The following is a 12,590-nucleotide window of genomic DNA, read 5'->3' on the forward strand; positions in this document are numbered from 1 at the left end:
CTTGCACATTTTCTCACATGAAAATTGGATTATACTGTTACATGTTAATTTTAACTAACTTTAAAATTTTGATATATCATGAATACCCTTTGAAATAATTAAACACCTATGACATTTTAAAACTCTGCCTAATATTTCAGAGTATAGATGTGTTATTTAACATCCTGTAGCTAAATATTTACACAAATCCATGATAATGGCCACACGTTAAATTTCTTTAAGTGGACTTCCTGCATCAAGGGGTGTACACAACTTTAAGGCTTCTCATGCGCATGGCCAAACTGCCCCCCCAAAGGTTCTATCCATGGATACGCTCACTAGCAACTTGTAGAAATACCCATTTCTCCACATATTCACCCACATGTTTATTTTTTTTTAATTTGCCAACTCGATAAAAACATAGCATTTTTTGTTTTAAGTTACATTTTTATTACAATGAAGGTGAGCATTGTTGTATGATTAGTGCCACTTGTATTTCTTACACTGCATTACTTGTTTAGACCTTTTATCTCATTTTCTATCGAAGCATTCATCATTTTCTTATGTATTTGAAAGCGCGCGTTAACGACATTAAACGCTTTCTCTTGTAGATGAGTCAAATATTTTTTCCAGTTTTTCACTTGCCTTTTAATGATACTTTGATAATCAGCGGTGTGAGTCCTTCCCCTTTGTTCTCTCTCTGCCTTTGGTAGCGGTCTTCTGTTTGGGTCTGATTTGCCTTGAATATTGAACTCAGTCCTGAAGCCTGATTGGTCCTATGCGGGGCAGCTCCTAGTTGAATCGCGCAATCCCGTCACCCAGAGGTTTCAGCACAGGTTTAACTTCCCTTCCTCGTGAGGCGATACCCTGAGTCCTCGCAATCCCAAGCTTTAGGAGAAAAAAAAAAAAAAAAGAAATGAAAGCATATAGAATAGCACACTGCCCTGAAAGCTGCCAAATTCAGGCTGCCGCCCAACCTCCAAGGAAATAAATTCCAAAGATAGTAATAACTCAGAAAAAAGAAAAGAAAAGGAAGAAAAGCCTGTCTTTTAACAGAATTCAGGTCCCAAACCTCAGATTCATCTGTTTTAACAGTTTGTACGGTGCAGAGGAGGAAGCCCCAGCCCACCGTTTGTGAGCCCCGCTGCCCGCAGGTGCTGCCCTGGGGCTCCTGGCTCCCTCTGAGCAGAGAAGAGAGCTGGGTTCTTTTTTTTTTTTCAGTTGCATTTTTACCTTTATTTTAATTGTTGTTCATGTACAGTTTTCTTTTACTCCCATCCCAGCCCCCACCAGCCCTCCCTACCTCCCTCACATTTCCACCCCCCTTAGTTTTTGTCCATGTGTCCTTTATACTTGTTCCTATAAACCCTTCCCTTTTCCCCTGAAATTCCCTCCCCTCTCCCCTCTGGTCAATGTCAGCCTGTTCTCTATTTCAGTGTCATATTTTTTCCTTTCTTGAAATAATAAAGCATAATATGCCAAAATGTTGCTTATTTTCTTCCATCTTCAAAATTAAAATGGCTATGCAAAAATTAATGAATTTTGGTAAGTTTTTAAAAGTGCAAGCTGATATGTCAGCTGTTATAATACAATCTAACAAAACTGTTTCTTTTTTTAATTTTTTAAAAATTTTATTGATTTTGCCATTACAGTTGTTCTATTCCCCCCTTCATTCCCCTCCACCTGCACAGCCCTCCCCCACCATTCCCCCCCTTTAGTGTATGACCACGTGTCTCAAGTTCTTTAGATTCTATATTTCCCATACTATTCTTGCCCTCCCCCCTGTCTATTTTCTACCTACCGTCTATGCTACTTAATCTCTGTACCTTCTCCCCATTCTCGTCCTCCCACTCCCCTGTTGCTAACTCTCCATGCGATCTCCATTTCTATGTTCCCACTCCTGATCTAGCTGTCCTCTTAGTTTGCTTTTGTTTTAGGTGTGGTTGTTGATAACTGTGAGTTTGCTGTCCTTTCACAGTTCGTCTTTTTATCTCCTTTTCCTTAGCTAAGCCCCTTTCACAGTTCACATAGTAAAGGGCTTGGTGACGAGTCAGACTCCGGGATTGCCTATTTTCTCTTCTCCTGACCTCTATCGTGGGACCTCTGGAGCCCTGACAATTTCAGGGCCCGTGCTGGGACTGAAAATTACTAGAACCACAAAGATTTAAAAAGCCTTCTTCTCTCTCTCTTAAATGAAAACATTTAGACAGCAAAAGTTTTACATTAAATTTAAGCCCAGAAAAAAATAAAGAAAACGGAAGGCAAGCAGAAGGGCTGGTTCATGGACGGTAAACACAGGGGCTTTGTGTGGCAAATCAGGAGCCTCTGGAAGGCTCCTTCGCACTTTCCCCAGGACACTCCCTGCCACAACCTCACCATAAACGGTTCCTTTCTGAAGTGCATGACCCAGTCCCCACATAGAGGGGATATTTGTTAGTAACTGTTAGAAATGTAGTAGTTATTGGCAAGTATAGGGGTCTATGAACTAGGTGTTTGTCCTCAAGTCTTCAAAGATGCAGATTGCCCTCTGCACCTTAGAAATAAAAAGGTACCTGTACTTCTGCCTGATTTGCACTTTTCTGTTGAGGAGGGGGACCTGAGGGAGACAAGAGGCCACATGGCCTTGGTAAGGTAGGTACAGGAAGTGGGAGGGGGTGTGCTGGTATCTGAAGCAAGTCCTTACTCTGCTGGATGGGTAATCCAGCCTTGATCTTGAGGGAATACCATACTGCTGTTAAATGGTATAAAAAATAGGAAAAGGGATGTGGTATCACCCTCAATCACTACTCCCAGCAGCTGGTCCAATTCTGAAGCTGCAGATGCCAACAATTCAACTTCCAGTCAGCAACCCCAGGTCAAATCCCTGACTCTCAAGGGCTCCAGCCTAGCAACTGCTCGATAAAGCTGTGTATAGAAATATTTTCTTAAACACTTGTAAACTGCCTGATTTGTAGAGTTTCCTTGTTGGTGACCTTATTTTGCCATCCAGTTTCAATATTAATTCAGCTTGGAAGTGGAGTGGAGGGATGTCCCAGCTTGAGCCTGGGCTGGGCTCAGAGCCAGGATTCAGATTTGTCTGGGCAAGTCTGATGGGCTTGCCAGGAGTCTCTCAGCATGAGGGACTCAGGAGGCACACAGAAAATAACCTCCTAAGGCAGTGTGGGTAAGGGGACACATCACAGGTAATCAGAATCATCAGAGAAACTTTAAAAATATTTACACGCTCTGCAAATGCATTCCCCATTTTGATCATGTGTGAATGTGTGGGTGTGAGTGCATGCTAGCAAGGAGCACTGCTTTGGCACCAAAATTGGCCCCCGGAGTCATACAGATCAGCCCACACCAGGACACGGTGGACTCCAGAGAACACAGGTTGGCTTCTGTGTGTGAGAGTCCCCCAGGCTGTGGCAGTGTGGCCGTACTCTGCAGCTCTGCACACCAGTGGCTTCTGCATTTCAGGGACTGCCTGCATCAGGAATTGTGCAACTAGGTACCATGGACCCCTGGGAGGCTGAAAATAGGCTCCTTCTGAAAACTGCATGCAACTTAGTTTGTGTGTGTGTGTTTATTTTTCTGGAAATAGGTTCTATATGTTTCTTGGATTCTCAAAAGAGGATGTGATCTTCAAAGATTAAGAACTGGCAACTGCCAAAAAAAGTATCAGGGCAAGCAGATTTTGTAAGATTCTGAGAATGCCACTGTGGTAGATATGGGCCAAAGCCAGAAAAATACTACTGTTTTTTCAATTAATGTGACATGCTTTACCTCACAGCACCAGTGACCTGGTAAAACACTAGTTATGTGAAAATATGAAATCCTACCTAATGCTTCAAGCCCACCTCAAATGCTTTCATCTCCTCCCTGGCCGAAAATTATTGCTCCCTTGCCGAAGCCGTCTGTGTCTGTGTGCCTCTCATAACACAACTTTATACCTTGTACTTTGGACCTGTGCACAAACACCACCTATCTCTTCTACAAACTATAAGCTTTGAGAGTAGGAATTGTGTCTTGCCCCTATTCTCTCTTACCATGTCCAGCACAGCGTACTTACTTAGTTATCATTGGATGAGGGAAGGAACAAGTCATAAATCCATCCTATCTGCTAGACCTTTTTATCTCACTACTAAAAGCAACTAGCCTTATTCCCTTACAAATTATGCATTTGAAATGAATTCCTTATAATTTGTATTGTTGTAGTCAATCGATTTACTTCTTTATACATCATCCAATATTCACCTGCCTTATCTGTGTACTTGGCTGTAAACCACTTAGAGGGCAAGGGTCACATACAATTGAAACCATGCAAACCTGCATGCCTCTTGGCAGGAACAAACAGCCCTAACCAATGTGTTCAGTGCCCTGGCCAGCACACCCACGAGGAAATCTTTCGTAAGAAGACACAGACCCGGATGAACAGAGGTTGGTAGGAAAGAAAAAAAGGAACTATTAGTAGGAGCTAAGTAGAAGAGCAAAATCAACAGATTCTGAATTCTGAAGAGCAGATAAAGCAAAGAGAGAGCAGCCTGAACCTGTCTGAAGAGGGAGAGTGCCAACAGGAAGGAGCGCAGCCTCTGGAGGGTGTGGCGGGCCGCCGCAGAGAGATTTGGCATTGGCTCCACACAGGTTTGCACAAGCTGCCAGGTTTTTCCCAGCTGTAGTCCCATATGCAGTTTGCTTCCTATTTGTTTCAGGTTTTTCTGGTGTTCAAAAAACCCTGACTGCACTATTACATGTAAAATGATGTTAATGAAATTGTTTGGGGTTATTTTTTAAAAATTTTATCTATTTATTTTTAGAAAGAGAGGAAGGGAAGGAGAAAGGAAGGGAGAGAAACATCAATGTGTGGTTGCCTCTTGAGCATCCCCCACTGAGGACCTGGCCCACAACCCCAGGATGTGCCTCACCGGGAATTGAACCAACAACCCTTTGATTCGCAGGCCCACACACAATCCGCTGAGCTATACCAGCCAGGGCTAATGGAATTGTTTTACAAAATAAGTCTGTTCTTCAGAATTAGAACAGAGGCAAAGCAGAGCATTTTCTTTTTATGCTCACCAAGGGCATTTTTTTTTTCATTGCTTTTAGGGAGAGAGGAAGGAAAAGAGGAAGGGAGAGAGAGAAACATCAATGTTTCTGACCAGGAATCAAACCCACAACCCTGTGGTTATGGAATGACGCTCCAACCAACTGAGCCACACTGGCCAAAGCGAAGTATTTTAAAACAGATTTGAGCATGTACCTGATTATCAGAGAGAGACAGCTTTCTCCCCTTTTTCTTTTCTTCTCAGTTTAATATTTACTTACATATTCACCTGTACATTAACACACCCTTAGTTCTCCACAGTCAAAGTGTCTAGAGGCTTGCATTTTCTTGCTGACCATTTCGGCTTAGTGACTGAATGGTTACTGCACAGTATCCTGGGGATGTTTACTAACTGATGATGTGCACAGTCACAAATGTCAGACCCAATATTCCACGGGCAAGGGTCAAACTCAGGAAAGTGCTGGTGGTAGAAGTAAAGGTGAAGCTAATGAGTGGCTACATGGCTAGTAGCTTGACTGGTGATTCTAAATGAGCCCCCACTACCCAGAGACCAGCCCTTGGACACAGGAATAATGTGAAGGTGAATGCAGTTAGATAATCTAGACAAGGTCACATTGCTTAACAGAAGTGTAAAGTATTCATTCATCAGCATTTATTGAGTGCCGATGTGTGGGATCCATCACCAAACAGAACAAAAATTCCTGCCCTGGCACAGTTTACATTCTAGCAAAAAAAAAAAAAAAAAAAAGTCCCATCTAGGCATCGTCTGTCCGTCCTGTGGTAGTTCTGCATCTTCTCTCCTTCCGAAGTCCCGGAGGTCACTAACTTCCTGCTCAGTTATTTGCATCTCTGGGCCCCAGATGAGTTTGTTTTCAGCTCTCTGAGTCTTTGGAGAAGCAGGGTCTCTGCATTTCCGAGTCCTAAATCCAATCTGAACTTCTCCCATAGGCAACACACACTGGTTAAATAGTGCATTTTCCTCAACTCCTCAGCCTGTATTGTCTTAAGTTCTAGCCATTGGAAAAAATATGAGATCATCTGGTTTGACCTGTTTACTTCCCAGATGTGCAGACAGAGACCCAGAACAGCACTACGCTTGGCCAGCGTCAGCCAGGGAGGCCCGGGCCTCTCCCCTGACCCCTTCCTCCTGGGCCAGTGCTGTTCTATCATCTAACTGACACACCCTGCGAGACCTAATGGGATAAAAAAGCTAAAAATGGCCTCTGAAGAGAGGTGCAGCAGGACACGTGGGCAGAGAGAGCTCACACTTGAGAACAGTACTGGGGAGGATTAAATATCTCGTTAGATGTGACATCCACCGTAGGCTACAGCATTTGAGCACCCTGGGGTCACATCCTCTCTGTCAGCCCAAACAGGATTAAAGCGAGGCATCGGAACTGGCACTGGTTGTCCCGAAAGCTATCGTGGCTGTAGGCCAGACTAAAGTTAGAATTTAAAAATCTGCGTTCTATCAACTAATCCACTTATATGGCTTTTTAATAATTATTTTCTGTTTACTAAGATGAGCCAATTTTGAAAGGGTCCACTGTTGTCACAGCTGGGCTGAACTACTCGAAGAGGAAAGAGAATTTTTCTAGGTCTTATTCAGTCGTGGGATTAGGAACACAGCTGCCTGAGCCAGCCAGGCTGACGAACCCGGGACAGAGAGAGTGAAAGTACAGGAAGCTTGGGCTCGCTCACCGTGTTAAAGAATTGCCCACAGAACTTTAAACTTTACTAAGAAACCATACGGCCCAGGGCACAGATCCATAGTTCATTAGTTTTCAACAACCCTTACCACCTCATCAGTTAGCAGTTAAGTAAGAGCATGGGTTTGGGGTCAGAAGACTTAGCTTCTTCTTGTACCAGTTTCATGAACTGGAGTGAAATCTCTAACTTCGTGAGCCTGGGCCTCGCCACCCATAAAAATGGAGAGAGAATCTGCCTCGTCTTCCTCCCTCCATTGAGAAAGTCAAATAAGCAAGCTCGTGAGCACTTTTTATAAACTATAAAGAACTACAAAATCTGAATCATTGTTGTCAATTAACATTCAAGTCGAAGACTTTCTTAAACTCAATCTTACATTTAGTAACAATATGAACTTGAAACTGTGTTGGGGTGTACATGTTAAGCATAAATCTTTTAAAATTCAAAGACAAAAATTCCTACAGGTATAATCATGTGATTAAAAATACTTTTTCTTTTTTTTTTAAATACACTTTTTTCCCTTATCAAGGAAAAGTTTATAAAGAAAGAGCCCCTGGGGTGAGCTCGTTAATCTACACTCCATGCAGCAGATGGACACTGTCCCCTCGATGGCTGAGCGCTGGCGTACAGAGAGAACCGGCATCAGCTGCCCATCCTTCAAAGGAAAATCTGGGAAAATCCGTCCTTCCAGATCCTCTACGTTCATTTCCCACCACGGAAATGCCTGTCACTTGGTCCCAAGTTGAAAGAAGACCTGCTTTGCTGAAATAGGGAAAGCGTTGCCACTTTCACACCTCTGGTCCCAAACTGATTCTGCAGACTCGGCCTCCCAGACAAGTTCACTGATGGGCAGACATTACAAATACATGCAGGATGGAAGGATACTCTTACAATGTAATAGTTCTCAAGTCTACAACTACTGACCTGCAGGACATAATCATTTTATTTTATTTTTAAAATTACACCCTGTTCAGCACAGCTCTTGGGTGCTGCTTACAGAGACAATGAGCTCCTTTATAACAAAAAAAAATGTTATAGAACAACAACTAATAGCTCAAAGTAATTAAAAATAAGAGCCCACAAAATAGTCTTATTGCTGGGCCCCTGGGGAGGAGCCAAGTCCTTTAACCACTTCGACCGGGACACAGCAGGAAGAAGAGACTTTCCCTCAGCCATACGGTGGGAGCAGGGGTCGGCAGAGAAAGAACTGGAGGAGGAAAACAAGCTTTATCAGTTCACTAGGAATGCATTCGTTTCCAGCAGGCCCACAAACGGTCCCTGCATTATGAGAATGGGCCAGTACTATCCTGACGACCACAGACAAACAGGGGCATTTTCTTGAGATGTATAGTCCAACTTTAAGGCAATAACCAAAGCCTTCCCTGCTTCGTTTTCTGATCAGACTTAGACCTGATATCATCTTCCATATTTTCCCAAGTAAGAAAAGTTCTGTGTTATTTTCAAACTTAAAGGATACTTATCTATTCCATAGATTCAAATCATAACACTGAGTAAAAATTTACTAAGCATACACATGCACACACGTGCACACACAGACACTCCACAAATGATGACACCGGATAACACGATTAGTGTACTAACCAAATACAAAGCCAGTCCACCAGGCATCTGTAAAATAAGGGTGTACTCTGATTTTTCTCTAAGCCTCTACAAAGTGTTGCATTGCTATCAAAATATTTTTGGAAATTCTATGATGTTTCTGCTTTTCCCTTCACTTCTTATTTCTGGCAAGGACTAAACCCAAAAATATCTTTCCTCTGGGACACTGAAATAACTGTCCCGACGCAGCTGCTAGACCTACAGCTATTCACAGGTTTGGGACAGACTTCCAAGAACGGCCACTCGTAATCTGAATTTGTTTGAGTCAAAAGCCCCTCCTTCTGAGATTCTCAAAGAACAGGTGTGCGAGAGGGTTTGATCCTCCCGGAGTCTCTCATTTTCGTTCATAACTCAATCTGCTGTTTCACTTCTGTTTCTTCCCTCCTTTTGTCTTGGCCCCACCCCTCCTCTGGGTTTTATTTTAGATGTAAAGAAAAAAAAATCAACCAACTGCTCCCTGTCTCCCAGTACTCCAAAGTTGTATTTCTCCTCTGCTGACTATAACAGTGCCACAGAACTGGGTTCCGTTTACCCCAGGCCACCTTTCTCAAGTTCAGTACAAGTTAGAGGGTATATCTGGTGGATAAAGAGAGGAAAAAAGAGGCCCCCACCACCCAGCACAGACCCAAACTGAAGGTCTTCCTGCAGATGAGTAAGGGCGGGGGCCCCCCCTGCTCACCTCTACCTCAGATGTTCTCTACCCTGGTTGCATCTCCGAATCACCTGGGAATGGTTCCCAGACACTATACCTTTTGTCAAAAAAAGAAAACAAAAAACCTTTTGTTCAGGCCCGTTGAACCGAATCTCAGGGCCTGGGCGTCATTTTTTTTCTCTTTTTTTAACAGCTCCCAGATGATTCTATTGTGCAGCAGGGTTAAGAACCACTTACTTAGATTCCACTCATGGATGTTATCCAACCCTGAGCTTACTCCCTTCCTTCCAAATACACCCCAGGAGATTCCTCCCCCTGTTCTCACACTGAAGATTTCTGGGAGCCAGGAAACTGAGTACAGCAGCCTAGGGAACGCACTTCAGTTTGGGGAGGGAAGACAGTTGAAAAGAGAGGTGGCACTGAGGCACGGAGGAGGCTGGCCTTGCTGGTCACCCCCCAACCCCATCCCGGTGACAGCACGCAGCCTGTGCACACAAGGCCACCTCCGCTCCCGAGGGCCTGACCCTCCTGGAACTTGGGTGAGACACTTTAAGCATCATGATGCTCAGTTTCTTTCTTGCTGGGATGGGGGAGGGGAAAAACTAAGTCATAGAGGACACCAGAGACTCAAGAACTGGGATGCAGAGACCCTGGGGAGATGAAGACAATTCTCAGCCAGCAAAGGGCAATTTAAAAATTCAGTGACATCTGTGCTTGAAACGGTTAGGATACAGTAACAAGTAGGACTGTACATGCACATCGTGGTGAAGAGACTCACAGCAACTGCCATGACACAGCCCATTCCTAGTCCCACGAAGAGCAGGGACTCAGCTGGCGAGGGGCAAAGTGGCTCCTGCACCCCCAATCCACCAAAAGTCCCTTCAAACCCTTCAGCTGTTCACCCCACAGTCTGGAAAGAAGGAGGAGACCTCTCCTTGGAACCCTGAGTTCTAACCAACGCACAGCAGTTTCAAACACCCCCTGGTTGCTTAGGCAACTGGTGGTCACCATGTAATTCTTCTTGGCTAGTGACTATGCTGGAAGAGGGGCCTGCCCTGCAGCTTAGCTCTCGCTTAGGGATTCTTGGCTCCCCGCCTGTCTTCCCCTGGCACGTTCATGGCTGCTGTTGTGCTCTTGGCTTATTTCATGAAGCGAAGGTCTCCCTGCCTCCACCCACCTTTCTTGCAATCTCTCTCTCCCCAGATGTCTCAGAGTTTGTGGGAAAGCATGTCCTTACAGCCTATTAAAGAGACTTGCAAAGTCCTGCCTTCCCCCGCAGCCTTCAGAGTCCCCGGTCTCCAGGCGGTGTGTGAAGGGACTCGCTGAGAACATGTGACTATTTTGCATTCCCTGGGCAGAGCTGCTAAACTGGGTTTCCCCTGGCACAGTTCTGATTCGTGAGCATCCAAAACCCAGGTCCTTGCCCTCACCAACAACCGTGAAAAGCAGGGGCAGCAGGGCTCATGCAAATGTGCCGCACAAGTGAGTTCCAGCTATGAAGGAGCAAGAGGTTTATATTTCCTTGTTCAACAAAGACCCTCCCACAACGTTGTGTGAACACAGTGTTGGTGCTTCCAACTTAGGAAGTTCCATTACTTGGAATTTTGGGTGTGTTTTTTTTTCAAAAGATATTCAAGCAAAGGCCAAATGAGAGTAAATGATCTGTCTCTCAGGTGGTGAACCACCAGGGCCCCGGCTTGCGCTGAGCCCTCCACCACCACACCAGTCCATGTCAGCCAAACTCAGGCCATCCAGCCCAACACTGACCTTCAGGGGCCGGGGACGGTCCCTTCTTGGAGAGTCAGCATGATATCAGTAAATATGTGCACCTTCCAACTTCAAGAACAGTTTGTCAAATACAATGAAACCTGGTCACCTATGATACTTGCATTCTGATCCAGTAGTCAGACCTGGACACTGTGGTTTATCTTTAAAACGTGTCCGCGTGGTCCCGTACCCAGGCAGGGGAGCAGGAATGCCCGCAGGCAGATTCCCCCACCGGAGGAGGCTGGCAGGGAGCGCCCTGCCTGACACTAACACTCCTGCTGGAAGGGGGTTCTTGCCCTGTTTCATTTTTAGAAACCAGAAAAACACGAAATGTAAAAACGGCTCCAGTTCTAACCATCCCACTTTAATCAGTTCCAGGCAAAACTAGAAAGTGGGCCAGGAAAGCCAGGCCAGGCTTCCAGCCCCCTTCTGCCCTCTGAAAGCCAGGGACACCCTGTTCCCTGGCCCAGGGTGGACAGGAGCTGCTCGGGGGCACATGCATTCTAGAAATTGTATATCCTGTGTACAGGACAGAAGAGCAGAAAAAGTAGAGATTTTTATCATTGTAATAACAATAAGAATGATAATGGCTGCACAGATTCTTACCCAGTTCTGCTCAGAGGCTTCGTGGCCTTGGGCAAATCATTTAACCTCTCTTCCTTCACCTACAAAATCTTGATAATCATCTCCCCTGCCCTGGTGCTAGGGTTGTCACAAGAACCAAAAGAGACTATGTGTCAGATTTTTTGAAGACTATAGAGTTGATTTTTAACCTGTTTAGATTGTTCATTCTTTTTAAGGCTATGTAACACCCATAGATATTCAAAACCAGATGCCACACCTAAATATTATACCTAGCAAATAATATCTCAGTTATCTATTGATGGCTATATACGCAGTGTTGGATGGGCCCATCTGCTATATTCCATTTTTTGTATATTGCAAACTGTTACTGGGGATGTACAAATAGCTGTGCTGCATAAAACCAGACTTCACGGCATCTGCTAAAGTCACTTCTAGCTAGTGACATGGCATAGAGTCAAGGGCCCCAAAGGGACGTTCTGCACATCTCTGACTGGGTGGTGCAAGTCTTTAACTAGACCACGTAAAAATTACATTTCTCCTCGCTGAATGCCACTATCTCTATGATTTGTGAATAGGCTGCTCGATGAGTTCAAAAAACATTTCCCTCTAGCTCCAGCTGGCAAGATGTCAAGATTGAAAAGCACATTTCTTGGTTCCCTCTCTTGCCCCAATTGGGATGGATGACCCTAATTCTCACCACCCCATTTCCTTGAGCCATTAGCAGTGATTGAATCTCTACCCACCCCAATGAGCCTCACACAGACGGTTTTAATGCACAGCAGCACGGGTAATAGAGAAAACTATGTTGTGAAACTTCAAATTTACTTTTAATTTCATCTTTGACAGACCAAATTGAAGCCATGGGTTATACTTTGCTATGGCCACTTAACACTAGTTGGAAATCCAGGCATCTCCAGTTTGTAGAAGTTTCCCTCATTCATCAGCCCCAGGTTGGAAGCAGTATCCCCCCTTCCACCTTGGTGGCTTTCAGTCCACAGGAAGGGTTCACCTTGATGGGGAGTTGGTGGAGGAAGAACAGCCAGACAGCAACATCCCGGAGAAACTGGGGTTCCAATCAGAGACAGACAATGAGACAGCCCCTCACTGCACATCGTCCAGTCATGCTGAGCGAGGAAGGAGTTTTGTGAAATACACAAAGCATTAGAAGCATTTCAGCTTCTCAAGTGACCAGGCATCGTTTATCTGCTATACAGTTTCAGAGTGGAAAAAGATAAT

At 44.7% G+C, this 12,590-nt stretch overlaps 1 protein-coding gene across 1 annotated transcript in view; it reads right to left on the reverse strand.

Annotated features, from left to right (window-relative positions):
* Nucleotides 1-490: 490 nt before the first annotated feature.
* LOC119053652 (uncharacterized) overlaps nucleotides 491-12,590 on the reverse strand; it is a 41,587-nt gene continuing 29,487 nt past the window's right edge. Inside the window, exon 5 of the mRNA XM_037151295.2 lies at nucleotides 491-867. Coding sequence (XP_037007190.2) covers nucleotides 772-867 — 96 coding nt within the window. The 3' untranslated portion in view covers nucleotides 491-771. The remainder of the gene's footprint in view (nucleotides 868-12,590) is intronic.

Source organism: Artibeus jamaicensis, unplaced genomic scaffold, assembly GCF_021234435.1.
Source record: "Artibeus jamaicensis isolate MK-2021 breed Jamaican fruit bat unplaced genomic scaffold, CSHL_Jam_final contig_391, whole genome shotgun sequence".
Taxonomy (NCBI): Eukaryota; Metazoa; Chordata; class Mammalia; order Chiroptera; family Phyllostomidae; genus Artibeus; species Artibeus jamaicensis.